The sequence below is a fragment of the Marmota monax genome, unplaced genomic scaffold (genome assembly GCF_021218885.2).
Source record: "Marmota monax isolate L192 unplaced genomic scaffold, Marmota_monax_Labrador192_F-V1.1 WCK01_AAM20220418_F8-fsc00024, whole genome shotgun sequence".
Lineage (NCBI taxonomy): Eukaryota > Metazoa > Chordata > Mammalia > Rodentia > Sciuridae > Marmota > Marmota monax.
This window is the reverse complement of record NW_026695224.1, coordinates 36,414,216-36,440,884: the sequence shown is the minus strand read 5'-3', so window position 1 is coordinate 36,440,884 and position 26,669 is coordinate 36,414,216. Positions and strand designations below refer to the sequence as shown.

Genomic DNA, 26,669 nt, shown 5'->3' with positions numbered 1-26,669 from the left:
CCCAAGAAGTCCCCAAATGCCTCAACTCATCTGGGTTTGGTGAAGACCATGATCTAGGTGGAGCCTGAGATTTAAAAAATTCAACAATGTACATTTTACAATCTATGAAAGCTGAAAGTGCCAGTCCCTAGAAAGTCAGAGTTTGGCCAGGGTCTGGAGTGTGGGGCAGCAAGCGGAACCTCCTCTCAGATGGGCACCCAGGACACTGGCCAACAGCCAAGCTACGCCAGATGTGCCTGCCAGATGCGCCTGCCAGCTGGAATGGCTCACACCCACACCTGTGATACAGGAGGAAGCCCACTTTCACTAAGGCCCATTCAGTCACGCTGAGCCCCAACAGTAGGGGTCCTCAAACCCCAGGACCAAGGAAAGAGGGGGACACTTTCAATTCAGGGCATCATGAGGTCTGGAGCCCATGACCCAGAACCAGTCTTCTTTTTATTGAAAAACACAGAAGAGGATTAATAGAGGAGGCATCTGCAGAGGCTTCAAGGCCCTACAAACCCTCCCTCAGGGCTGTGGGGAGGCCATGGGGGATCAGCGCAGATCCTCCCCTAAACCTCAACACAAGGGATTTTGGGGAAAGCAGAGTCTCTACTCATCTTGGTCAGTAAGGCATGCCCACCCTGGGCAAGGCTCTGGTGAGAGCCCAAGTCTCCCTTAAGCTTAAACGATGCTGCTGCTGCCACAGGGCCCAGGCCCCAGATGGCGCCGTATGACCCCTGCCTTCAACTCAGGGATGCAAGTGTGGTGACGTTTCCTTTTTGGTTACCAAACAACCACTCTCCCCCACACAATGGCCACTGTGGACCCAGATGTCCTTGGTAACTAACTGGCTTACCACTTCCTTCTCTTTACCTCACCAAACCTTGGGGTGTCTGTGCTGGGCCAGACTCTTCCTCCAAGCCATTTTGAGACAACCCACCTTCACATCTCCCCACGGACAGGCTCACTAGGACACTGAGGGCCTGTCTCCACCACAAGATCCAGATTCCTAGTGGCCACTACACCCAGGGCTCCCCAGGAAGATTCTTGTCCTTCCTTGGCTCCCATGGGTCAGAGCCCAGATGTCTCTCCCTCTGACCAAAGTCACCCTAGGAATGAGGTCCAAGGGCTGGAGAACCGCTTCTGCCCCTCCAGCCACCTCCTCTCTGGTGGCTGCCAACTCCCCTCCCTCTCCTCTCTAGACTGTGAGCACCTGATCTAAATGTCTGTCTGGGGTTGTCCCTTATTTTAATCTGTTTTCCCGTTACTCTGGCAGCTGTTCTGCACAAGCTCTGGGCAGCAGCTGCTGCCTGGGAGCCCAGCCATCGTGACTGCAGGTGGCTGCACACAGGCTAGGCAGGGCTCTCCTGCAAGTGCTGCTGTGCCCCCTCCTCCCGTCCCTGGTTGCAGCCCTTCAGGCCCTCAGGAAGGGATGTATCCTCCTCTAGGCTACCAGTGCCCTCCACGAACTCCTCATAGGTGCACTTCTCCATGAAGGGCCGAGGGCCCAACAGCTCCACCATGTCGGCCTTCTCCAGCACTTCTTTTTCCAGGAGCCGCTTGCCTACCTGGAGATGACAGTCCATCTGTCAGGCTGCTACAAGGGGACTCCCTCCCATTCCCTGGCCATAGGTTCCCCTCACCTTCTCCACCTGCTCCCGGCACCTAGTCAGCAACTCCAGGGTGCGGTCGTAGGCAGAGCCAATGAGGCGCCGGACCTCCTCATCAATGAGCTGGGCAGTGGCCTCACTGTACGGCTTTTCAACCAGGGCTTCACCTTGCTGGGGGAAGTCGAAGGACACCTGGCCCAGCTTCTCACTCATCCCAAACTGCACAATCTGCAAGTACAAAAGGAGCAGAGGGTGAGCCGCCCCCAACACAGCCACCAAGAGCCACTCACAGGACAGCTGCTCTTTACCTGGGCATAGGCGCTCTGGGTAACCTTCCTCAAGTCATCCTGAGCCCCAGTGGTGATCTGCCCAAAGAACAGCTGCTCAGCCACCCTGCCGCCCAGCATCATGCACATGCGGTCAAAAAGCTGCTCCCGCGTATAGAGGTACTGCTCACGGGGAAGGTACTGGGCGTACCCAAGCCCCTTGCCCCGGGGGATGATGGACACCTGCAAAAGAGGGGCCACAAGCTCGTCAGTCCCCCAGCAGCACCCCAGTGCAGCCCAGACACACCCTCTCACAGCCCTGGCCAGGGGCTCACCCCTTACAAGTTGGAGAAGAGAGCCCTGGGCCTCAGCCCCACCACTGACAGGAAGTGTCACCCTGAGAAATGCACTGGCCCTGCCTAGGGGCTCAGCCCAAGAGGTTGCTATGGAAACCTCTTCTGACAGGGATCAAATCCAACACTCAGGAGCAAAGCAAGTTCTGGACTGACTTCTCGGAGTCAGTGGCTGAGGCCCAACCTAGAGCCAACACACCCTGCTCTGCCTTCCTAATGCTTCTTCCCCCTGCCCCCACAAGGAATCTAACAGACTCAAGACCAGCACATGCCTTGAAAAATGAAAGGGTCACCCCCAGGAGGGCTGTGCCCACATGAACTGGCTGGATCGCCAGGCACACGAGCAGGTAACACCTAGGCTCCACGGGCAGACACACTCAGCACAAGAGACCCACCTTCAGCAAGGGGTCTGCATGCTCCAAGAACCAGCCTACCACTGCGTGCCCTGCCTCATGGTAGGCCACGGTTGTCTTTTCACTGGGCTGCAAGACCTGAGTCTTCTTCTCAAAGCCTACAAATCACATTCCCAGGTGAGTGAGAGGCAGGGGAAAAAAGCCCAACATACACCCCACCAGACTGAGGGCCTGGATCTGCTGCCACACTTGATTCCCAACACCCACCTGGGAGTCCCTCCCTCTAGGGCAGAAGGTGGCAGAGAGGCCTGGGCTGCCCCAAACTGTAGCTCCATGCTATGTCCTAGTTCTGGGGGACATTCCCACCCAACCTCCAGGCCCCACCCTACTTCCCACTCCTCAGGCACAGGCTGCTTCAAGCAGCAGCTGTGAGCCAATGTGAGTCAGAGGTGCTGTGTCCTTTCTGGGGCATGACAAGAGGCAAAACCCAAGCCTGGTGGAACAAGAGGGCAGTTCCCAAAGATCTCACAGCCCAGCCCCACAGTGACAGGACAGAGAAGCAAACAAGAGCAGCACATGTTGAGCTGCAAGGGTCATCAGCCCCCAGAATGCCCTTGACAAATTCTGGGTTTTGCTTTGAGCTATTTAGTAGATATTATGTGTCAAAAAAAAAAACAAAAAAAAAAAAACAAATGAAAACGAAGCTCAAGGATAACCTCCCAGCTGGCTGATGTGGGTCTCAGCATGGGGCAGGACCATAAGGATGTGCTACTGCTGCCTCTATAATCTCCATTTCCAGGAACAGCACCAAGAAGAGCCAGGCCAGCCCATGCAGCCTCTGGCAACTCTGGTGGCCCTAGAAGACCCTGACCCACTGCTACCTCCAGCTGCCACCTGCCTGGCCCAGCTGAGTCCTGGGGTTCCCCAAACTGCAGGAGACTGTCTCACCCACTGCTGGCTGAAGATGGTAGTTACCCGCCAAGCTGAAGAAGACACTGACACTCACTCCTCAGCAGTGCTGTGCCAAGAGAGCTCCCAAAGGCTTCCCAAGACTTGCCATTCGTTCTGTCTTCCTCCCCTCCCTTCAGGGAGGACTTGCTTTGCCTTCCACATCTAAGACTGACCCTTAGATGGACTGCACACAGTCCCAAGGGCAGGAAAGCTGCTGGGAGATCCACAGACCCAAATTTTGGCTTAGAAAACTAATCATGTCTCCCTATGCAAAAGTGAGGTTGGGCTGGGGGGGGCCTGCCAGGAGCAGAGCTGGAAATGCCTCTCCTCCCCAGGGGCAGATGGGCTCACCTCCGATGACTCTCTCAATGGCCTGCTCAAAATGCTTCTGCTGCACAAAAGCACTCAGGTGGCGGGCAGCAATCAGGGCTGCTTCATTGCACACGTTAGAGATATCAGCACCTGACCAGGAAGAAGAGATGGTCAGTGCTCCCTGACAGCTACAGTGACACCCAGATGAGGTGTGTTAAAGGTAGAGGCCAGGGTTAAACTTTAGAGGAAAACTGCAAGGTAACGGGAACCACTTCATCATTCGTCATTATTTTTAGCCAAATTTCCTGGTTATACAACTTTACTAATAAATAATTCACATACCATACAAGTGTGTATTTTAGGCATACACGTCACTGGTTTTTAGTAAAATCAAATTGTGCGACTAGGGCACAATCTAGTTATAGGACACTGCCCATACCTGAGACACCCCATGCCTGTTCACACTTAATCCCACTCCCACCCACCCACCTACGGATCTGCATTCTCAGCATTTCCTATCACTGGGGTCATGTCAGATGTGGCTCTTCTGTGCCTGGCATCCTTCACTGAGCACATTTTACAGCTCCGTCTATGCTGTAGCAAATACGGGTACTTCATTTCTTGTTCTTTTTTCTATTTGATACAGGGGATTGAACTGAGGGGCACTCAACCACTGAACCACATCCCCAGCCCTATTTTGTGTTTATTTTAAAGACTGAGTTGCTTAGAGCCTCACCACTGCTGAGGCTGGCTTTGAACTCACGATCCTCCTGTCTCAGCCTCCCCAGCCGCTGGGATTATAGGCGTGTGCCACTGTGCCCAGCTGGGTACTTCATTTCTTTACAGATGAAAGCGTCCTTTCCTATGCCCTTGTTCTTCATCTGCTCACCATGAGTGGACACCGAGGTGGCTCTGCTTTTTAGCTGTCACAAATTACGACACTCTTGGCTCTTAAATATGTTTTATCCACTTTGAGCTTGTTTTTCAATATGATGTCAGGTAGGGGTCTAACACCTCCTTGGAAATCCAGTAGTCCCAGGACTTCTGTAGAAGGGACTAATCTTTTCCCCACAGAATGCTCTTGGCACCTTTGTCAAAAACCAGCTGACCATAAATGCACAGGTGGGTTTCTATTTGGACTTTTTCCCCACCCTCTATTTGGACTTTTAACTCCATTCAGTGGTCTATGTCTATCCTTGTACCAGGACCACAGTGTTGTTTGCCACACTTCTATGAGAAGTTCTGAAATAGGGCAGTGAGAGTCCCACTTTGTCCTTTTACAAGGGGTCCTCTATAGTTCTACTTGAATTTCAACTTCTGTCCGCTATATCTCCTCCTTCCCCCTGTGCATAATGTTCACAGACCACATCTTTATACACTGTGTGCTCATTAGCATTCATCTATAATGAGTTTCATGCATTTGTTTTTTAAATGCTATAAAAAAACTATAAACCCTAACAATACTGGCCTTGATTATCCTCCTTTGCTAGTGCCACTTCTTCACATGACTTCAGTCACTGTCATTGCTAACCTAAAGCCTGAAGCTTCCTCCAACATTTCTCACAGGGGAGGCCTACTAGTAAACTCCTTCATTGTCTTTAAAATCTACAACGTAACAGTTCCTCTTTCATTCTTGATATAGATATAGAATTCTCAGCTGACCAATTTTTCTTTCAATTTTTTTTAGTTGTAGATGGACACAAAACCTGAGTTTTATTATTTTTTTAATTTTTTTTTTTAGTTGTCAATGGACCTTTATTTTATTTATTCATATGTGGCGCTGAGAATCAAACCCAGTGCTTCACACATGCTAGGCAAGCGCCCTGCCACTGATCCACAACCCAGCCCATTAATTTATTTTTTCGAGGTGCTGAGGACTGAACCTAGTGCCTCATACGTGCTAGGTAAATGCCCCATCACTGAGCCACAACCCCAGCCCCATGACACATTTTCTTCTGGCACCCTGTACCTCTTGTCAGTGCCTTCTGGCCTACACAGTTCCTGAAGAGAAGCTGGCTGTGACTCCTTCATTCCATGTCTGTCTCTCCTATTGCTTTCAAGACTCTCTCATGTTTGGCTTTTAACAGATGGATTATGATGTGTCTCTCTGGATCTCTTCTGAACCTATTCATACTTCTGAGTTCAGAGTTTCTCAGATGTGCAGGTTCAGGTCTTATCCAGCTTGGGAAGTTCTGAACCACTATTGCTCTGAACTTTCTTTCTGCCCCAGGCCCTCGACTGTCCTGGAATTTCCACAACGCATGCTGGTCCTTGCAGCAATGCACCACAGGCCCTTAGGCTTTGCTTTTCACTCTTGTTCCTTTCCGCTCTATGGAGTGGTTAAATTCCTTTGCCGTAGCTCCAATTTCTCTGGTTCTCCTCTGACTGCTCAAATCTGATGAGGCACTAAAGCTTACAAAAGGCTGCTCACAGGGGTGAGTAGGCAGGAAGCCCTTTGAAAGGTCCGCACCCATGCCTAGGGTTCAGACCACTCTGGCAGGAAAATAAGAATGTTATCACAAGAGACTGGGTTTCTGCTACAGAAACATAGAGGAAGCATCCCAAAGTGTGATGTGTCTTCACTCCAGTTTTCGTTCCTTACTAAGTCTGAACAGAATTAAAAACAAACTCAAGCAGGCACCAATAGGCTGTGGGGAGAAGATCCCCAAGGCCTCTGAATGTCTTAACAGGTTCAATGTTCTACAGACCAGAGTGGACAGTTGCCAGGACCAAATACAAAGGCACAGAAAACACCTGCCAACTGCCATCAGTTCTGGGCGTACTTGGCTCCTGGCGGGTGCAGTTCAGCCCAGCAACACTCACCAGTGAAGCCTGGAGTGAGTGCTGCCAGCTTCCTTGCCAGGGCATCGTTCCTGAGGCTCTCATCCAGCTTGAGAGGACGCAGGTGGACCTTGAAGATGGAGGACCTGCCTTTGATGTCAGGGGGGCCTAGTGAAGAAATAGGGAGACACACACAAGCTCTGTGTTCACTGGACTTCAGAGTCGGGTCCCCAACAGTCACCTCACACAACTGCAAGGCCAGCCAGGAGCACACTCTGCCACTGTCATCTGGCTGGAGCCAGGGTGCAATGGCAGGACAGATCAAAGTGCATGTGTGTTTAGCTCTTCAGCTCAATGAAACACCCTAACCGCCTTGACCAATGTTAAATCCAGTTCCAGGCCATGTAACCAACCAGACAGCAAGGAAAATGAGCACTGCCCTGCTGCCCATGGCACCCACACGGACTAGTGTCCCAGTGGGAAAGTGTCAGGGAAGACAAAGACAGCGTGTTGTCAGGGTGAAGGGCGAGGTACAAACTCTTTGTCTTCTAAACTATTTTTTATAATTTGGTACAAAAACAAAAGCTGGAGAGTACAAATCTGCTACATAATGCCCACCTACATGCACTGCAGTGACATTTTGACATAATAACACAGCAGCACCATGGGGTAGTTGAGTATCTCCACATTTTCAAAATATTATCTTACTTACTTCAGGATCCCCATCAAAATTGTCTCCAAATATGCAGCGAACAATCTACCCAATTTTTAACCCCAGAGGCTGAGGATCAAACCCAGGTACCTAAGCAACTCACCAAGGTAAATCTGGCGATCAAACCGGCCGGGCCGCGTCAGGGCTGGATCAAGGATGTCAGGGCGGTTGGTGCCAGCCAGCACCACCACATTGGTGGTAGAGTTGAACCCTGGAGAGAGAACCAGGTGAGCCCAAGGAAGACCCAGGCTAACACATCTCCTTCCCTTGCTGCTTCCCTCTGCTCACTCCACACCACACTGCAAGGGCTATCAGGCAGGCAGGAGGCCCTGCCCAGCTGGCTGGCCCAACCTGACTGAGGATCCTCTCTGCTTCCTGGGCAGTGTCACTCACCCTGGCTCCTGGCAGTCTGTCCCCTCCTGTGTCAGCTGAGTGCCTCTCTGCCAGCAGGAAGCCAGATATGCCTCAGCTAACTGAAGACTCTACAGCCCACCTCAGGGTTGTGGGAAGTCCCAGCACCTGGATCTCCTCACCACTCATTCCTGGTTCCCCCTGCCCAACCCCACATGATGCTCAGCAAGACCACAGTGCAGCACTACCCAAGGGTGGGCGAGGAGGAGCAAAGAACAGGGATGCTAACCAAGGAAGAAGGCACAGGATGGTGGCAAGGCGTCCACCCACTCCTGCCCACAGTCCTCTCCAGTCCAGCCCTCCAGAAGAGAGCACATTTGCTGTTAGACTCTGAAGACAATAAAAGACTTTGGAAGCAATTTTGGCCTACACAGAAAAATAGGAACCCAGGCGTCACTGCTATCCTCAGACAGGGCCACCTCTAACATCAGCAAATAGCTGATCCCTGGGGGATGGGTCTCTAGGAGCATTCCCACCATCCCCTGGCAAGACAAGTTCCCTGTACCCAAATTGCAACAATGTGGTCTATGAACACCTGCCCTCCTCTGGAGCATCCTGTTATGTGCCAGACAAAGGGTACCCACATGACCAGCACCCAGTGAAACCCTAGAGCCTTGAGTCTCTCACCGGCTCCCAGGTCAACACCACTTCAACGTGCTGTCACATTCTGGAGGACTCTGGAAGCTGTGCCTGGCTTCCCCTAGACCTGCCCTATGTACCTTCCGCCTTGGGTTTTTTTTTTTGTTTTGTTTTGTTTTTTGGTACTAAGGATTGAACTCAAGTGCACTTAACCACTGAGCCATATCCCCAGCCCTTTTTTGAGACAGAATCTCGCTAAGTTGCATAGGGCTGTGCTAAATTACTGAGTCTGTCTTTGAACTCTTGATCCTCCCGCCTCAGCCTCCAAAGCCGCTGGGATTACAGGTTTTGACCGCACCTGGCCCTCCTGGTTGGTTTTGTTGCACGTACTTTCACTGTGAAGAAACACAGCTTTTCAACTACAGGATCAGCTTGTGACTCTGGAAAAAAAATCAAAGTCAGGGGTGGTCTTAGGGACCCAACCTGACCCTCTAACCTTTGAAGCCAAAGAGCCAATGAAAGCTTTTCCAAATTCAGAAAAATGGCATAAGTTGGGCACAGTGACACCCTGTAACCAAAACTCCCAAAGATGCTGAGGGAGGAAGATACAAATTTGAGGTCAGCCTGGGCAACTTACTGAGACCCTGTCTCAAAATGAAACAATAAAAAGGACTGGGGATGTAGCTCAGTACTAGAATGCCCCAGTTGTATGAAAAAACAAAACAGAAGAAAAAGAAACACCTGGCTTATATGTTAAACATACCTTCCCGAGAAGGAAACACCCAGGTAGTCGGGGGGACAAGACACCAAGCAGGAAGAGCACGGCTGTTTCTGCTCCATCCGTGGTGTGACTGACATTCGTCTGCTTGGTCTCCTCAGCTGATTTTCCCCCACCCAGAGAAGCGCATCTGCCTCACTCTGCCCCTGCACAGTGGGGGCCGCTACATGGATCCATACGGCCTTCTCCACTGTGTGCCTGAGAGTAGCCTTCCTTAAAATAGAGGCATTGGGGATTCTCTTCCGAGGAGTACCCTTCCAGAAACAAGAGGCTAGAGGAGGGCCTCCTGCTAAGGGTCCACTCACCATCCATCTCCACGAGCATCTGGTTCAGCGTGTTTTCCTGCTCGCTCTGGCCTCCAAGGTGCCCGCGGCCTCGCTTCCTGCCAATTGCATCGATCTCATCAATAAATAAGATACAAGGAGCGTTTTTACGGGCCATTGCAAACATGTCACGAACCTAGAAGAGGAACCCAGAGTCTATTTTGCTACTCACACACACACAGCGTGGCAACACATCCTTGACCCTGTCCTTGCTGCTCGCACAGGTGGGATGCACTCAGCTTGTTGTCAGCGTCACACAGTCTGTTGCTAACAAGGTGACCAGTCCTCGTCAAGAAGTGGCTGGCACCTTCTGAAGCTGATCACCCTTTCACCTACCCTTGCTGGTCCAACACCGACAAACATTTCCAGGAACTCGGATCCATTCACAGCGATAAAGGGCACACTGGCCTCTCCTGCAGTCGCCTTGGCAAGAAGTGTTTTGCCAGTACCAGGTGGACCTGTGAGCATGGCTCCCTGCAACAAACAAGAGACACTTGGCTCTCACAGGGAACAGATGCAACATGAACCCCACTTCCCACTCAGCTCTGACTAGAAATCTGTAACATGGAACATGGGAGCCTGCGTGACCTAACGCTTCCTACAGGAAGAACTCCAGAAGCAGAGCTGTTGGGTCAAAGGCCGGAATACATTCTGTGGGGGTTACCACCAAGCTGCTCTCACGCCCACCAGGCGTGAACCACAAGGGCAATCTGGTGGAACTGTGCCACAGCAAGACTATCCAGCTGTGCTGCCTTGTTGGTCTGCAGGGCACAGATCTCTTTAAAGGCACTTCTCCAGGTATTCAGGTTGGACATCTTTGTGTTCAATGTGCTCTTCTACCTTTTCCTTACCTTTTTCTATTCAAGCTTAAGATTTAAATTCAATTCACACCAGGGCAGTGGCACAACTGTAATCCAAAAACTACTCAGGAGCCTGAAGCAAGAGGGTCACAGATTCAAGGCCAGCCTCAACAACTTAACAAGACCTTATCTCAACATAAAAAGGGCTGGGATGTGATTCAGTGGTAAAGCTCCTTGGGTTTGATCCCCAATACTGGAAACAAAACAAAACACGATACTAATTCACGTCCCTGCCACACAACTCCATTTTTATTTCATGGATTACAGTTATATCTGAAAACTGAAAGGAGAATTACAGGGTGGGGATGGACTGCTCCATTTCTAGTCAAAAATGCTGGATTGTAGTAGCTGGGCATGGTGGCATTCTGAGGCTGAGGCAGGAGGACCACAAGTTCAAAGCCAGCCTCAGCAACTTAACAAGGCCCTAAGCAACTCAGTGAGACCCTGACTCAAAATGAAAAATAAAATGGGCTGGGGATGTGGCTCAGTGGTAAAGTGCCCTGGGTTTAACCCCTAGTACCAATAAGAAGAATGCTGGGTTGCTATCAGATCTTTTTTTATTGTTTTGTTTTTGTTTTTGTTTTGTGGTACTGGGGATTGAACCCAGAGGTACTCTACTGCTAAGCCACACCCCTAGCCCATTTTTATTTTGAGACAAGGTTTTGCTAAGTTGCCCAGGCTGCTCTTGAACTTGTGATCCTCCTGCCTTAGCCTCCAGAGTTGCTGGATTACAGGCGTGAACACCACATCCAGCTGTTAAACCCACAAGATGTGGAGCCCTGCGTCCTCCAAATGTGGTCACAGAGCACTTCCTTTTCCATGGCACATATGGGTCTGATACATAATAGCCCATGACATGGATGATTTTTATATGCCATGGGACAGGACACAAAGTCTCAGGAGCCATCCCTGCAGGCATAAGAACATTCTAGGGGCAGGACATATCCATGGCATGCCATGTCCTATTCCTGTGCGCAGGAAACACATCTATGTGAGTGTAGTCAATTCTTCATGACAGACTCCCAGCAGGGGGCAGTGATGATTTGGGAAAACCAGCCTATAATGTAGCACACAGGCTGACAGAAGCTTCCACTCGCAGGAGCCCAGCCTGGCCGAGAAGGGGGACTCATACTTGGGGTGAGAGGCCTCCCTTGGAACCTGACTCCTTTACCCACTCCTTCCATCAGACACATTTTCCCCAGTAAATCCAAACACCCAGATCAAACCATATAAAATAAGTGTGAGACACACCCACTCTAGCACCTGGCTGTCAACAGAGGTGCAAAGCAGCTGGGTGGCGACTTGGCAAAGTTCCACCAGGAAGCAGAAGGCAACCATTCTGCACCTGCCACACCCACATGCTTTCTGGCCCCAACACACACCAACTGTAAAACAGACACATCCAGTGTCCTGGTTGGAATCCCTGGTTCACAATGGTTGCTAATCTTTTTGTATATTAATCACAACAAACTGTCCAGTGGTGCCCAATTTGTAGGGAGGAATTGGGGGAACACAAAGCTACTGAAAGGGCCTAAGTGTCATCTAAGCACCACCTCAACCAGGAATTTCTAGCCTGGTCCAGAAAAGCAGAGAGGACTTGAAGTTTCTGTGACCACACAGGATACCAATCTTCCTGGTAAAAAAATCCAAGCTTCCATCGAGCCCTAAACGGGTCCATGACCACACAAAGGCACCAGTGGACAGACTGGCCCTCTGTACTGCAGCCAGCTTTGCCAGGGCGGTTTCCTCTCAGGACACCCAGGCTGCCACCAGCCCTAGGATACACCACTGTGTGGCTGCATACTCCTGCACTGTGCTGTCCACCAGCCTTCCAGAGAGCTGTGTCTGCTCCCAAACCTGACCACGGAGGCTACCTGTTTTAACTCTGTAATTTGATATTACACAAAATAACAAAACAGAGTTTTTAAAACTCCTTCAAAATCTAAGGTGAAGGCTGGGCTGTGGCTCAGTGGCAGAGCACTTGCCTTCCATGTGTGAGGCACTGGGTTCGATTCTCCTCACCACATATATAAACAAAATAAAGACACTGTGTTCATATATAACTAAAAAGAGGTTTTTTTAAAAAAAAGTAAATAAAGTAAGGTGAAAGCTCTGAATAATTAAAGAATAAAGGAAAATTGTCTTATAAAATGTTTTCAAGTTGCATAGATAAGAAAAGTATGTCAGAATGCACGAAAATACACAGATACTGCCTCAGACTGCACCTAAGTAAGTTCTTGCTTCTACTGAGAAGAACAAACTTGCAGAAAATATGTGGTTCAGCCAGGCATGGTGGCACACACCTGTGACCCCAACAACTTGGGAGGTTGAGGCAGGATGATCTCAAGTTCAAGGCTAGCCTCAGCAACTTAGCAAAGCCCTAAGCAACTCAGCGAGACCCGGTCTCTAAATAAAAAAGAAAAAAGGTTGGGGATGTGGCTCAATAGTTAAATGTCCCTGGGTTCAATCCCTGGTAAGAAAAGAAAAGATGTGGTTCACACAGGACAATTCAACAGAGGTGCAACTGGGGAGGATTGAACTCAGGGGCACTCAACCACTAAGCCACATCCCCAGCACTTCGTATATTTTATTTAGAGACAGGGCCTCACTAAGTTGCTTGGGCCTCGCTAAATTGTTGAGGCTGGCTTTGAACTTCAGATCCTCCTGCTTCAGCCTCCTGAGCTGCATAGATAAGAAAGTATGACAGAATGCACGAAAATACACAGGTACTGCCTCAGACTGCAGTGCCACCACACGTGGCATGTGCCACCACACCCAGTTTAACAAAGGATTTTGATCCCTGGAACTAAACTCAAAGCAATGACTGGCTCTAAATGAAGACCAGTAAAGGAATGTACACTTGTGTTTTAAATTTCAAAAAAAAAAAAACAAAAAAATCACACATATTCCGATGTCCATTTCATAGACCTAACGTTATAGAATTTTAGGACTTGTGGTCTCAAGTCTGACAGATAAGAGGATTTTTTTTAATTATTGTTTTTTGTATTACAATTCTTAATACACCTTTATACCACAATTTATCATATCTCTGTATACAAGATAAGAGGATTTTTACTGTTCTGTCCTACAAATTTCCATCCTCTATTGTTATTAGTAAAACATAAACTCAAGGAAAAATCATTTGTCTGATATTCATTCTCTGAACAACAGCAATCTTTGGCTTTGACTTGGAACTCAGAGCATGACTGTTTTCTGAAATCAGTACCTTTGGAATTTTGGCTCCTAAGTCCTGATACTGCTTGGGGTTCTTCAGGAAATTCACAAACTCCATAATTTCCAGTTTGGCCTCTTCACAGCCAGCCACATCTGCAAACCGCACATTGATGTTGTGCTTTAGGATCTTGGCTGTTGTCTCACCAACGCTGAAGAGGCCCCCTCCTCGTCCGCTGCGCCCGGCCCCCATTGGACCCCTTCTCACAGCATAGAGCAGGATGCCAACCAGGAGAAGAGTAGGCACCAGGCTTCGCAGGAAAGAGCTGAGAACCAAGGAGACCATTCATCACGTCAGCAGCATCACCTTCAGCAGGAAGAGTAACCCACTCTAGAATTTGCTGCACAAAAGGGCAGTTTCTTCTTGAAGAGTGTCAAGGTCTGTCTATAAATTCGGCCTCCCCAGTTCTAACAGCACTGCTGCCCCGACCCACGTCTCCCTCAGGAGGAGCTGCAGAGCCCATGTAGCTCCTCACAGGTGAGGTCCACAGACCAGTCCCACCACAGCACAATGCTTGCTCCTACACTCTCCAGAGGCCCAATCCCACCACCCCTCAAGGTGGCTCTAGTCACTGTCAGCTCCTAGAACACACCTCAACTCCAAGAAAATAGGCCCCCATAAAACCAGTAGTCCTGGCAACTGAGCCAGTAAGAACAAAACCCTAGTCAGCCATACGCAGCACCCCAAGGAACACTCAGGAGCTGCACCAGGAGACTGAGGCCCCGCAGGCCTCCCACCAGCACTTGTAAGTCACCTCCAGAGCCCTGTCTGCCTCACTGCTATGGTGTGAATGTCGTCTCCCACACTCACGTTGGAACCTAACTGAATAAGGCGAAGGCCATTCAAAAGGCAACTGATGGTGAGGGCTGGGCCCTCATGAAGGGATGAAGGTCACCACAACAAAAGTGGGTTAGTTCTGGGGGATGGGTCAGTCATAAAAATGGCAAAGTTCAGTCCTACCCTCCTTCTCATCCTCTCTCCCCAGCACATTATGATGCAGCAAAGACCCTTGCCCAGATATGGCCCTTCAGCCTTGGACTCCAGACTGTAAGACAGTTTCTTTTCTTTACAAATTACCCACTCTCTGGTTTTCTGTCACAGCAGCAAAAAATGGTAAGGCACTCACCTTCCTCGTCCTCACTGCAATTCCCACTCTGCCCTGTCTAGAAGAAACCAACTAAGCCATCACCACACCGACTCTTCATACCCTCCTGGCTAAAGCTGGGCCTGAGCTCAAACTCTACCCATTCAGTTTCCAAGCTGGAGGAAGGGCCAGAGCAATCATGTCCCTGTGTAGTAAATATGAGAGCAGGACAACACTTGTGTGCTGTCCGGGGATGCACACAGGAGCATTAGAGATGGGCCTGCCCTCAAGTCCACAAGCACGGCAGGAACACACTGGGGGCGGAATGCAGGTTCAGAGAGCAAGCTGACGCAGGATCTGTGGGAAGCAAGTCTGTCTGTGTGCAAGTGAGCAGAGACTGCTCACCTGGACTTCTGACTCAACGGTTCAGTGGGAGTCAGGGTGCAGGGATCGCAGCACACCTTCAAAGAACTCCCACAGGGTTCTATTGCACAGTGGAATCTGCACTACAGTAATGTGCTACAACACATAGCATCTTTGTCTTATTCGTCCCATTTAATGCTTTTTAAAGGTTACCTAGATAAATATTTCTTTGCTTCAATTCTCTTCTCATTAAGACCTAAGCTTGGGGCTGGGGATGTGGCTCAAGTGGTAGCGCGCTCGCCTGGCATGCATGCGGCCCGGGTTCGATCCTCAGCACCACATACAAACAAAGATGTTGTGTCCGCCGAAAACTAAATAAATAAATATTAAAAAAAAAAAAAAAAAAAAGACCTAAGCTAAACCATGGCATGCATCTGCAACACAGTTCACTGGAAGGCTAAGGCAGGGAGATCTCTTGAGCCCAGGAGTTTGAGATCTGCCTGGGCAAGACTCCACCTCAAAAAAATAAACACAAAATTTAAAAAATTAAGCCAGACCAAATGAATATATACTCTTTTACTACAGACACTGTAAAGATTAGCAGATACTATGACATACTTGGGGGAAAAAAATTCCAAAAGAGATTCAACACTATTTGTTTTGTGTTCAGAATCAGAGGCCCAAGAATAAAGTGTCTCATGTCCACCTCACCCGTGCCACTCACCCGTCACTCTCAGTGGTGTAGACCACAGCAACCTGGTTGGTTGGCTCAATCCCCAGTTCCCACTGAGCAGATTCCAGGTTCCGCTCAAAGGTGTCAACACTGCCGATGTTAAACCACACGTACCTCTGCAGAGACCAAGAGCAAGTTTAGGCGCACCCCTGTGTTCCCCTGAGACTCGCCCTGACACACACACACACACACACACACACACACACACCTGTCCACAGCTTGCATTCCCATTTACCAACTTCTCTTCCAACCAAGCCTCTTCTCCTAGCCCCTATCTCCACACATGGACAAATCCCACCCTGTGGCAAGCTCCAATGGTAACTACACAAACAGCAGACATTCCCTCATTTCTGATCCCACAAAATTACAGGCTTTAAGTTCTAGATGAAATGCTGTGATAACTGCCTGAGGTCTGCCTTTGACCTTCTGTCTTTGTCTTTTTATTCTTTCCTCTTCCCAAACCTTGACAAGTGGTTCCCACATGTTACTTGGCAAAACTGAACCATGGTTATAGTCTCATAAGAGTTCCTATCCTGCTTGGAAAGCAAGACTGTGCACAGGTCAATGACATAAACCATCACATCAACAGGGATTGCTGGACACCAGGGGAAGCATCTTACTAAAAAAAAAAAATTAAAACTGTATTTTATGTCACTGGGGGAGGGGAAGCCATGTGTGGAGACCCAGCCTGAAACCTAGCCCTCACCTCAGAAGACGCCCCAGGGGAAGGGATGACACGAACGAACTGTTTGTTCACGACCTCCAGCCGGTCCACCTGGGAGAGAGAACCAGAGGGCTTAGGCCAAGCAGGACATTCAGGCAGACCCTGGGCAGTTCAGCCCAGGCCCATCTGCACCCACACACACTCACAGTTCAGTACAAGCTTTGTTTTCCTGAATTCATTTCCATTTTAATCAACAGGAAACAATTCAAGACTAGTTTCTAAAATCTGGTATATCTGAGCACTATCATGCCAGACTGGCTTAAAAACCCAAAAGAAACAGGAATAAGTCTTACAGCAGAGTCTTAAACCCAACTGATTCAGACCCACCCTGTTCAGCCAGCTAAAGGCAGCACAGGGAAGCAGTGCCAAGCAGAGTGGAAATGCAGTCCTGCAGGCTCCCCAGTTGTGGTCACCACCACACACAACCACACAGCAGGCTAGCCTGACCCTCAGAGAAGCAATCCGAGAGAAGCAACTTGAGGGCACAATGTGTATTCTCACATGCAGCAACAATATCGTCACTGCTCCAAAAGCAAGGACTTAGGGCCATGTGACTAGGTGAACATGTTCAATCCTACAAACCTTCCCACCACAATAACACATCACTGTCAGGTCAGACACTTGGAAAAGACTTCAAGGAAGTGCTGAGAGCAGTCCAGTCCATGCACAGAAAGGCATCCTGGGCTCACCACACTTGTCTCACCCCCCTCACAGCCACACCTACAGGTAGAAGATCCACAGACAGGGATGGGCTGCAGCAGCTCTGTCCCCTTCCACCATAGGGAGAGTTGCCAAGGGCCTCTCTGAAGATAGGCAGGTGCCCTGTGGTTAGACACAAAGGCTGTGGCCACAAACCTTAATGGGAAACAGGAGTTTCATCAAACAAAATTTCAGCTCTTAATAATGCCTGGGTCCAGCCAACACTCTTCTGAGGGCAACAGAGGGAAGGCACTTACTCACACAGGGTTTACACTGAGGCCTGAGCAATACTTCACCCAACTCAGCACCCCAAGGGAAAAACACACAAGAGAGGCTCTGCTGGTGCCACATGCTCCTCTGCAGTCACCAAGCCACAGTCCACTGTCAAGGGGTGGCTGGCAGCAGAAAGTAAGGAGAAAGGAAAAAAAACCCCAATCAGGAATGAGAACAAAAGTCAAAGATCAGTAGACAAACAGGACTGTCTTAGAAGACATCATGATGTGCTGTTCTGCTGGGGTATCTCCTGGAAAAACAAAACTGAGCCATGAAGGACACCCACCAGCAGGACTGACTCTTGGGGCACCACCTGTCTCCTGCAAGGGCATACCACCACAGCACCTTCCCAGGCAGACTAAGTTCGCTCACCAGACCTCTGGCCAGGTAATACTGAACAAAGTGTTTCCAGGTGATCTCTTTTCCAGGATCTCGAAAATAGAAGTAGAAAAATCCCACAGATACACCTGCACCCAGAATGGCCAGATTTCGGAAATCCTTGTCATCCCAGGGGAACTCGCCCTGTGGAAGAAAAGATAACAAATTTTGCAATTAAATGCAGGTGTTTCTCTCTTTTGATTGTATGTTTGTTTTTCACAATACTGGAGATCAGACCTAGGGCTGGCTCAGCTAAGCCAGAGCTCTACCCTTGGGCCATCATGAAAAAGGAAACCTCTCCTCTCAGATGTTGCAGTCACCAAACCCTGCCCTCCTATGGTACCCAAGGGGGACCAGGCATGCGGGAAGCTCAGATGCTGCTCTCAGCAGGAAAGACCTGCACACTGTGAACAGCACACCAAACCTGCTGCTCACCAGAGGCCCCAGGAGAAGCAGCAAACCCACCAAGAGCTCTGCCTCTGCAACATCACACAGCATGTCCTCTTACCTGCAACTCTCAAAGTGCAGACAGAAATCTTGGCACGTTTTAAAAAGTTCGTTTCTTCTCATCTCTGTGTGTTGGAATTCGACCCCCAAGGTGATGGCAGTAAGAAATAGGGACTTGGTGATGACACCACAAGGGCTCCAATTTCATGGATGAGATTAGTGCTCTTACTAAAAGGCACGAGGGAAGTCTGTCCCTTCCACCACATGAGGACACAGTACTGGTCCCACTGAAGGAAGTCATGTTCAAGACACCACGATCTATTAGTTGAGGGCAAGCCTTCACCAGACTCTGGACCTGCCAGCACCTTGACCCTGTACTTCCCAGCTTCCATAATTATGAACAATAAATTTCAAGCTATTTAAAAACCATCCCATCTAAAGTATTTTGTCATGGCAGGAACAGACTGAGACAAGGGCGATGCAGTCTCAGTCATGCAGCAACAGCACCCCTGGAGAAGTGACAGGAGTCTGGGTCTGGCACACTCAGATGCACACAAACCTTCTGCATCCGTTTCCACCAGGCAAAGTCATCCTGCCTCCCTCCTCTCTTGTTTCCATCTCCTCCAGGCTCAGCATTCTTTAGTTCACCAGATTCTAGGAAAAAACAAAGTGTGATTTCAGAAAATAATTATATACACTTTTTCACAGAAAGAGGACTCAGAGAACAGAGTAACATTTTCCATCATAAAATTTTAATTACCCTGGCGCCTTTCAGAAACAAACAGCAGACAGGAAAAGGAAGATGCCAGGAGACACTGCTGAGAAGTAGCTTCCGATACATCTAAAATCCCTCCAATTTGCCCTTGCTGGCTTCAGACCTGAGCTTTAATGACAAATCATTTTTAGCTAATAAACATGGCTGTAATTAGGGGAGAGGAAGGAAGAAAGAAAAGCAAGAGGTAGGCTGGCACAGGTAGTCCCTACTCCAGAGAACCAGAACACAGGCCACCTCCCCTCAGGCAGAGTTCATCTCTCAGGAAAACCTGGACCCGTGGGTACATTCTGTGACAGTAGATAACATTAGAGGTGGATTCCTGTGAGCCCCTTCTACAGCAATCATACAAGTTCCAGGACAAAACAAGCCAGGACACAGGTAGCCCCCCTTCCATATACACTGCCACACCAACAATCCAAAACAATTCCATGCAAGACTAGAGAAGGCCAGGAGGACCCAAGGAAGGGCAGAATGAATCATGAGAGAGTAAAATTTTGCACAAATTTTAGGACAAAACACAAGTTTTCAAACAATGTTCTGTTCATAGCAAAACATGTCGGCACACCTCCCATAATGCTTCTACCCATCTCTTCCTACTTAATGCTCACAGGTACCTAGGCAGAACACTTATTTTTGGTACCAGGGATTGAACTCAAAGGCACTCAACCACTGAGCCACTCTCCAGCCCTATTTTATATTTTATTTAGAAATAGGGTCTCACTGAGTTGCTCAGCGCCTTGCCCATTGCCAAGGCTGGCTTTGAACTTGTGATTCTCCTGTCTTGCATCCAGCAGCAGGAAACTTTTTGCAGGAGAAACAAATCTGACAAATACTGACTACACTGATCCCAAAAACCAATCCACATCATCAAGCCATGATGTAATTTATTTTTTTAAATTTTAATATTTTTTTAGATGTTGATGAACCTTTATTTTGATTTATCAAACTGACCCTTTTACCTTTTTTTGGCACTGTTGATTTTTCTGAATCTGTGTTTCTTCCACTCCTCTTAAAGAATTTTTCAAACCCTTAGAGACAAAATGAAGGGGAAGTACTTTGAGAGAAAAGTCCCACTCAGAAAAGCAACACTACAGTCAAATCAGGATGGAGCCATTGTCTTCAGTCTTGCTTCCTTACTTACCCCACTCAACACACAGCCCAGGGTCCTAACACTGGCATAGGGCTGGAGAGCCCCTGCCAGATCTCTAGGTGCTTTTGAGAGCACTAAGCCAGGGCCCACAGCTTGCTCTGAAGAGCAGGGATCTAACTGGTTCAATGTGCTCCAAGATGACTACAGCTTACATATCATATCATCTGTTTACTTTTCAAATACGAGGCTTCACTGGCTCTCAAAATCAGACATGCAAAATAACGGTTTACTACCACGCCTTCCAAAAGATTCACCAAGCACCTTCCTTCTGAAAAGAGTTTCTTTTTCCAGTCTCTCTAGATATCAAAACAGTAAAGGCATGAAGATGATGTATTGTGGCTCAATATGCAAACTAGGAAAGACGGCAAGGGGAACCTCCTAGTTGTCATGCCCCTTGCTCCCTGCTTAGTCACTGTGGGAGGAGACACTCTGAAGAAGCTTCACTGGTCCCTGTAAACCTCATATTGCTAACTTAGAAAAGACAGGCAAGTACCTTTGGATGGTTCTGAACACAGCCACCAGGAAAATGGCGCCAGTCTCCCCTGCAGAGCCAGCTTCTGACAACAGATCCCCTGGTGGCACTGAAAGAGGACAGAGAATTAGCAGATGACCTGCCATTGCAACACAGTGCAGCATTTCCTCACAGTGGTTCCAAGAGACAGGATGTGGGCTGAGTATCAGCTTGCTGCCCTTCTTTATCTGCTTAAATATGCATTAAAAATCTAGTTGAGGGTTGGGGCTGTAGCTCAGTGGTGGAGTGCCAGCCTCGCACATGTGAGGCACTGGGTTCGATCCTCAGCACCCAATTAAAGTAAATAAATAAATATTAAAAAAAAAAAACAGTTGAAACAGGACAAACATAAAGTATATTCACTGCAGAAATGCATGATGAATTTTTACAGCTACTGCATCCAAAAGCAGGAGAGGGAGCTCACCATTTTTTGCATAAGGCCTTAACCCTAACTAATGCAGCTCAAAACCAAACATGATTCTAAGACTCAAATCTCACAAAATTAAAATACTGAGGCTGGGCCTGAAAGCACATGCCTATAATCCCTGCTACTCAGAAGGAGAAGGACGGAGGATATCAAGTTGGAGGCCAGCCTGGGCAACTTAGCAAGATCCTGTCTAGAAACAAACAAAAAAAAAAGGTTTAAGGTTGTTACTCAGAGGTAGAGCCCTTGCTTACCATGTTCGAGGCCCTGGATTCAATCCTCAGAATTGGGGTGGGGGGAAAGAAAATTTGAGGAGGATATATCTCAGTGATAGAGTGCTTGCCTACCATGTATGAGGCCCTAGGTTTGATCCTTAGCACTATAAAAAAACAAAATAATAAGGAAAAAATACTGAAAGAATCTTATGATTTATGTTTGATCAGCTAGGAGGTTAATATCTGTCAGGTCAAGAAGGCACACAATTTTCTAGAACCTCTGTATTTCTTCAACCCTCAGGGAGGAAAATGCCAATTTTTACCATGAGCTGCTAACCTTACCTGATACATGAGTTAAGGACAAAACTAGAGGCAATTTAGATTTTTCATTAATTCAATTCAAAAGCCACAAGAAAAACTACCAAAGTAAAAGGCAACACACTGTTTTAAAAAAAACAAAAATTTAAGCACATTCAATAACCCAGTATTAACGTATTCAACAAAATTCCAACATAACTGAAGAATTTGGATTGTATCCAATATTTTATTATACTGAAACTAGACCCATAGGTGATAACACCCATGTTATTTCAGCTGTCAACATGAGGAAGAAGCAAGCTCTGTAGACTATCACTCTAAAGTAAACCCATTCCCCAATTGGTAAAGTGCTAATTTATTTATCCAAACATCCTATCAACAGCCTCAGTGGACTAAAAAATAAAATAAGCCATAAAAAAGATATTAAAATCAGGGTAAACCTAAACAAGCAAGTTCAGAAAGGAAAGACTGGTAGAAAAGGTGATGATGTCACATCATCAAGAGTAAAGAGTGTCAGGTGGACAAGGACTTCTGCTGCAGCAAGTCCTCTCAGCACCTTTTTTGAGGATGGTACACGACACACTGAACAACAAACAATGGCTCTATGTTACCCTGACGTTACTCTGGAACCAAAGCTGCGGGTCAACAGGGAATCCAGACAAAAGGTACAAGACGTCACTACTGGACAGTGGCCAGATACGTCTTACTGACTTCATCCAATCCTTACAACCTGGCCTAAGAAAGTAGGCAGAAAAGCAAAAATTAAGACAACTGGTAGCAGGAGGTGTGCAATGACAATTCTGGTTCCCAAATCTTCTCTGGTTTCTCTAAGACCATCTCAAAGTAGGAAGCAATTTTGGCACTAGTAACTAATTTCATAGATACTGAGAGGTGTATACCCTAGAGGTAGAAAATATGACCCTTTGGGCCTCCAAAACTTCATAAAACAACCAATTCCTCTGTTTCAAATCATGATTTAGTTCTGTGATTTGGTAGGAAACAACAGGTCAAATGTAGCTCTCACTGTAAATGTAAACATACAGATTTTTTTATTTGTTTTTGGCACCAGGGATTGATCCCAGGTGCATTCTGCCACCAAAATACACCCCTAGGCCTTTTTTATTTTTTGAGACAGGGTCTCACTAAATTGCCAAGGTTTGGAACTTGTGATCCTACTGCCTCAGCCTCCCAAGTCCTTAGGATCACAGGTACATGCTACCCGCCCCTTCTTGAAATTTGGTTTCTGCCATTAACTTGCAGTTAATAGTAGAAAACTTGTTAAAATTGGTTTCTGCAAAGCCAGGACATGAAGCTGGGCACATCAAGGTCCCTTTCTAGTCATTCTTGTACAAGTCTGGTGACCCTTATAGGTCAGTTACACAACACAGCACACAGCTGACACCTTCCCAGGCTTACAAGGCCCTACCTCGGACTGCACTGCCTTTCACTGACCACTTCTTCACTCTGAGCACACAGAACACACCAGCGGCACCTACCCTAAGGCAATGCCTTGGCTATTCCACCTGACAAGCCTGCCTCCCCTCCCCCCCAAGCAGCAAGTCACATACATGCATCCCTCCTCCATTCCCTTCTCGTTATTCCCCTGATTTTGCCTCCTTTTCCTTCATACTCCATATACTCCACAAGAACAAGGTATACTCGTTTATTGTCTGGTTACTCTTTTACACACCATGTAAACTCTAAAGGCCCAAGGACTGTGCAGGCAGCTTGTAGAATGAAAATGACCACATGGAAGCCTCAAGAACACAGACTTCCCTTGAGGAGCACTGAGTGCTAAGGTACATCTTTCAACTCTAAGGCAGATTGCTACAACCTCTCTTTTTCACCCTCATACTCTCTGGCTAGTGAACTGTCAACTGATAAGTTTGCCTAATAGATAAGCACGAATGACTCAGCTTGGGAATGAATTCAAAGACCACCCAACTTCCTTCTTCAATGTAAAAACACGGAGGTCCACGACAGTTCAGTGACTTGAGGACTCACCTGTGCTATACCAATTCACATATACTCACTATACTACTGACTCTGAACATGTTAACAACCAGAACAGCCCTCTACAATGTGGACATGCAACACAGGTCAAACACTGATTCCAGGGAGGGAACACTGATAATAGGGAGGGAGACAAAACTAAGGTGTGTTCTCCCAAAAGAATAGACACAAAGAGAAGTTCTTTTTTTTTTTTTTGTATCAGGAATTGAACCCAGAGGTACTTAACCAACTGAGCAACATCCCCAGCCTTTTAAAAATATCTAATTTAGAGATAGAGTGTCGCTGAGTTGCTTAGGGTCTAGTTAAGTTGCTGAGGATGGCTTTGAACTCGCGATCCTCCTGCCTCAGCCTCCCCAGCCGCTGGGATTATAGGCGGGGGCCACCGCGCCCTGTGAAAAATTCATTCTTTAAGACATAACAAAAGAAAAAAAAAATCAACCCATGCCATCCTTCTATCTTACTGTAGTCTGAAAACCTAACTTTCCAGAATCAAAAACCAAAAACTGCCTTAGTGTATTAGATCAAGATTCAATGTGGTTGCTGTCCACTAGGCTGGACAAAACAGAAGTAAAACAACTTTAAAACATGGAATGCTCCATGCTCGTCCTCTTCTGTAAGATACGGCCACCCAGCACCTTCGTGCTGGACCGCGGGGCAGAGCTCCAGCAGCGGCCTTCCCGCAGCACCAGCCACGGTGAGGGCGGTCTGACGGGCTCCACGAGGCTCCACGAGGTTCGCGGGACGGAGAACCCCGAACCGTTCACGACACCTTCACGTGCACCATCGACCTGGCTCGCAGGGCGACTCTGCGGGAGGGGCCCGGGTGGCACTACGCGGGGCCGCGGAGGGAGCGGGGCTCACAGTCCGGGCAGTGGCCGGCGCCGGCGGATGGCGTCACCTCGACGGCGAGCGCGGCCCCCCGCCAGGCCCCGACGCAGCGCCCGCCTGCTCACCTGCTGGGCGGTGCCGAGGGCCCTGGCGCCAGCCCCAGCCGTGGCGCCGCATCGCCACAGCCCCGAAAGCGGCCCGGTCACCGCCCGACTGCAAACCGCCGCCGCCGCCAGCCGGTGCGACATCGCCCACCCGCGACCTCGCGCCGCCAGGGCGCACGCAGACGCAGACAGGTCAGGGAGCGCCGCTGCCCAAGTCCCCAGGCGCTGCCGGGCTCGCGCATGCGCAGTGCAGACGCAGACGGGTCTGGGCGCGCCGCCGCACGAGGCCCCAGTGCGCAACGGGGCCCGCCTCTCGCCGGCGTCCGCACCATCGCCTGACTGTTAAGGGTTGGACCGCGGCGCCATTCCGCGCTGCCCTGCATCCGAGTCGGCCCGGGCGCCGAGGGCGGACCGGGCACCGCCCAGACACCCTTTTCCGGGGTCCTCCGCGGGAATCCGCGCCCGGAGCGGACACCCATCAGGCTGCCTCGCCGCTGTGCGGCGGCGACGCACCTCCAGAGAGGAGGACCGCCCCGGCGCCTGCGGGGCCGCGCGGTGGTTAGGTGGTGGTCGTGCCACTCCTGTGTGGCCGCCGCTGTGCGGCCAGGCTTTCGGACTGACGTCAGAGAGCCCCCTGCGAGTGCTGTGCACCGGGGACGGACCAGCCTGGGTCTGGGCGGCCTCTGGACCGCGTCTCCCGGGGCATGGCCCTGTCCCTCTTAGCAGCCTCGTTTTCCCTTTCCCAGGTTCTTTCTAAAGCACCTGAAACCAGTGTGCTTCCGTTACGTGTTGGAAGCCCAAGGGTTTAGGAAAAGGCCCCTGGATGCGACTGTCATCCCTAATACCAAAAGGAGCAGAAAGCAATTACCCTCGACATCAGATTAGAAGTGTTGATATAACTTGCAGTCAAAACGCAGAAGTCTCTACAATGGCGAGACTTTTGCTGTCTCTACAGTGGCGGCCATCCGAGATAATAAAAAGTCAAGGCCAGTTCACAAATAACTACTCCCTTGAAAGCCCTTCTGTTGACTTGCCATTGAAGTGTCACGATGGAGCCCGAGTGGTGGTGCCGCCGCCTGTAATCCCAGCGGCTGGGGACGCTGAGGAGGAGGATCGCAAGATCAAAGACAGCCTCAGCAATGGGTGAAGCGCTAAGCAATTCAGTGAAACCCTCTGCCACGCGACCAGCGCTGGCTTCATGAAAGAAGGTACGATTCATGAGTAAATGCTAGGCAGTTTTAAAGAGACAAGACTCCTATTACTTTTTTTTTTTTGCGTACACAACATCATTTGTACATGGTGCTGAGGATGGAACCCGGGCCGCATGCATGCCAGGCGAGCGCGCTACCGCTTGAGCCACATCCCCAGCCCATCATCCTATTACTTTTAATACCAGCTCCAGGACGGCTTCTCCTAGCTCCTGCCTCCAGCCACCTAATGCGGTATCCAGGTTTACAGGAGGGAGAGAACACACCAGGGAGTGGACTTTTATTGGGGAACAAAAAATTCAAGGGAAAATCCCATCCAATGACACTTAAGGGGGGCAGCATCCCAAGGTCAGGGGCGACGATTGGGTCTTCGGGGAAGTGGCCAGGCACGCCTCTGCACGGGCAAGCCCTCGGACCTGGAAAAGGATGGGGAATAGCTCTGACACAGCTGTGTCTAAGCGCCTCTCGTCCAGCCAGGGAGATAAATCAGGTGCGAGGATGGCCTCCCACAAAACCCTGTCTCTAATAATAATACAAAATAGGGCTGGGGCTATGGCTCAGTGGTGGAGTGCCCCTGAATTCAATCCCCGGACAAAATGCCATAATAGAGCATGGAATGTTTGTTGATTATGTGGCTGGAAGAACAGAGCCAGCAAAATGAGCTGGAATGTCACCATCATTCAGAAGAAGGCTGAGTTTGTTTCATGTCTTACAGCATCAACAAGGTGGGAACTCTATAACTAGAGAGAGTAAAGCATGGTTTGTGAGATTCAAAGAGTGCCACTGTCTGCCCCACTTCCAGAGGAAGAGTGCACCTCCCTAGCAACAACTGAGACATATATCCATATGTGCTGGAAAACACCATCAAAAGTGAATACAATCCCAGCAGGTTTTTGATGTAGGTAACAAAGGCCTA

The 26,669-nt window shown here is 49.0% G+C and overlaps 1 protein-coding gene across 5 annotated transcripts; it reads right to left on the bottom strand.

The window, feature by feature from the left end:
* Positions 1–388: 388 nt before the first annotated feature.
* Positions 389–24,746, bottom strand: LOC124086244 (AFG3-like protein 1). Of its 5 annotated transcripts, none has more exons than XM_046434267.2 (17): positions 24,567–24,746; positions 20,626–20,713; positions 19,942–20,010; positions 18,767–18,861; positions 17,755–17,904; positions 16,393–16,461; positions 15,678–15,802; positions 13,501–13,771; positions 9,751–9,888; positions 9,397–9,550; positions 7,427–7,534; positions 6,654–6,779; positions 3,870–3,980; positions 2,610–2,725; positions 1,904–2,104; positions 1,629–1,823; positions 389–1,553 (listed from the first exon to the last, which is right to left on the bottom strand). In XM_046434267.2, exons 1-17 carry the CDS (start codon positions 24,687–24,689, stop codon positions 1,338–1,340), a joined length of 2,355 nt encoding a protein of 784 aa, XP_046290223.1. In that variant the 5' UTR covers positions 24,690–24,746; the 3' UTR covers positions 389–1,337. The 5 variants fall into 5 exon arrangements, with proteins under 5 accessions (XP_046290223.1, XP_046290224.1, XP_058431945.1 ...); XM_046434268.2 differs by lacking the exon at positions 24,567–24,746 and adding an exon at positions 22,212–23,165; XM_058575962.1 differs by lacking the exon at positions 24,567–24,746 and adding an exon at positions 21,322–23,164.
* Between the last annotated feature and the right edge of the window lie 1,923 nt (positions 24,747–26,669).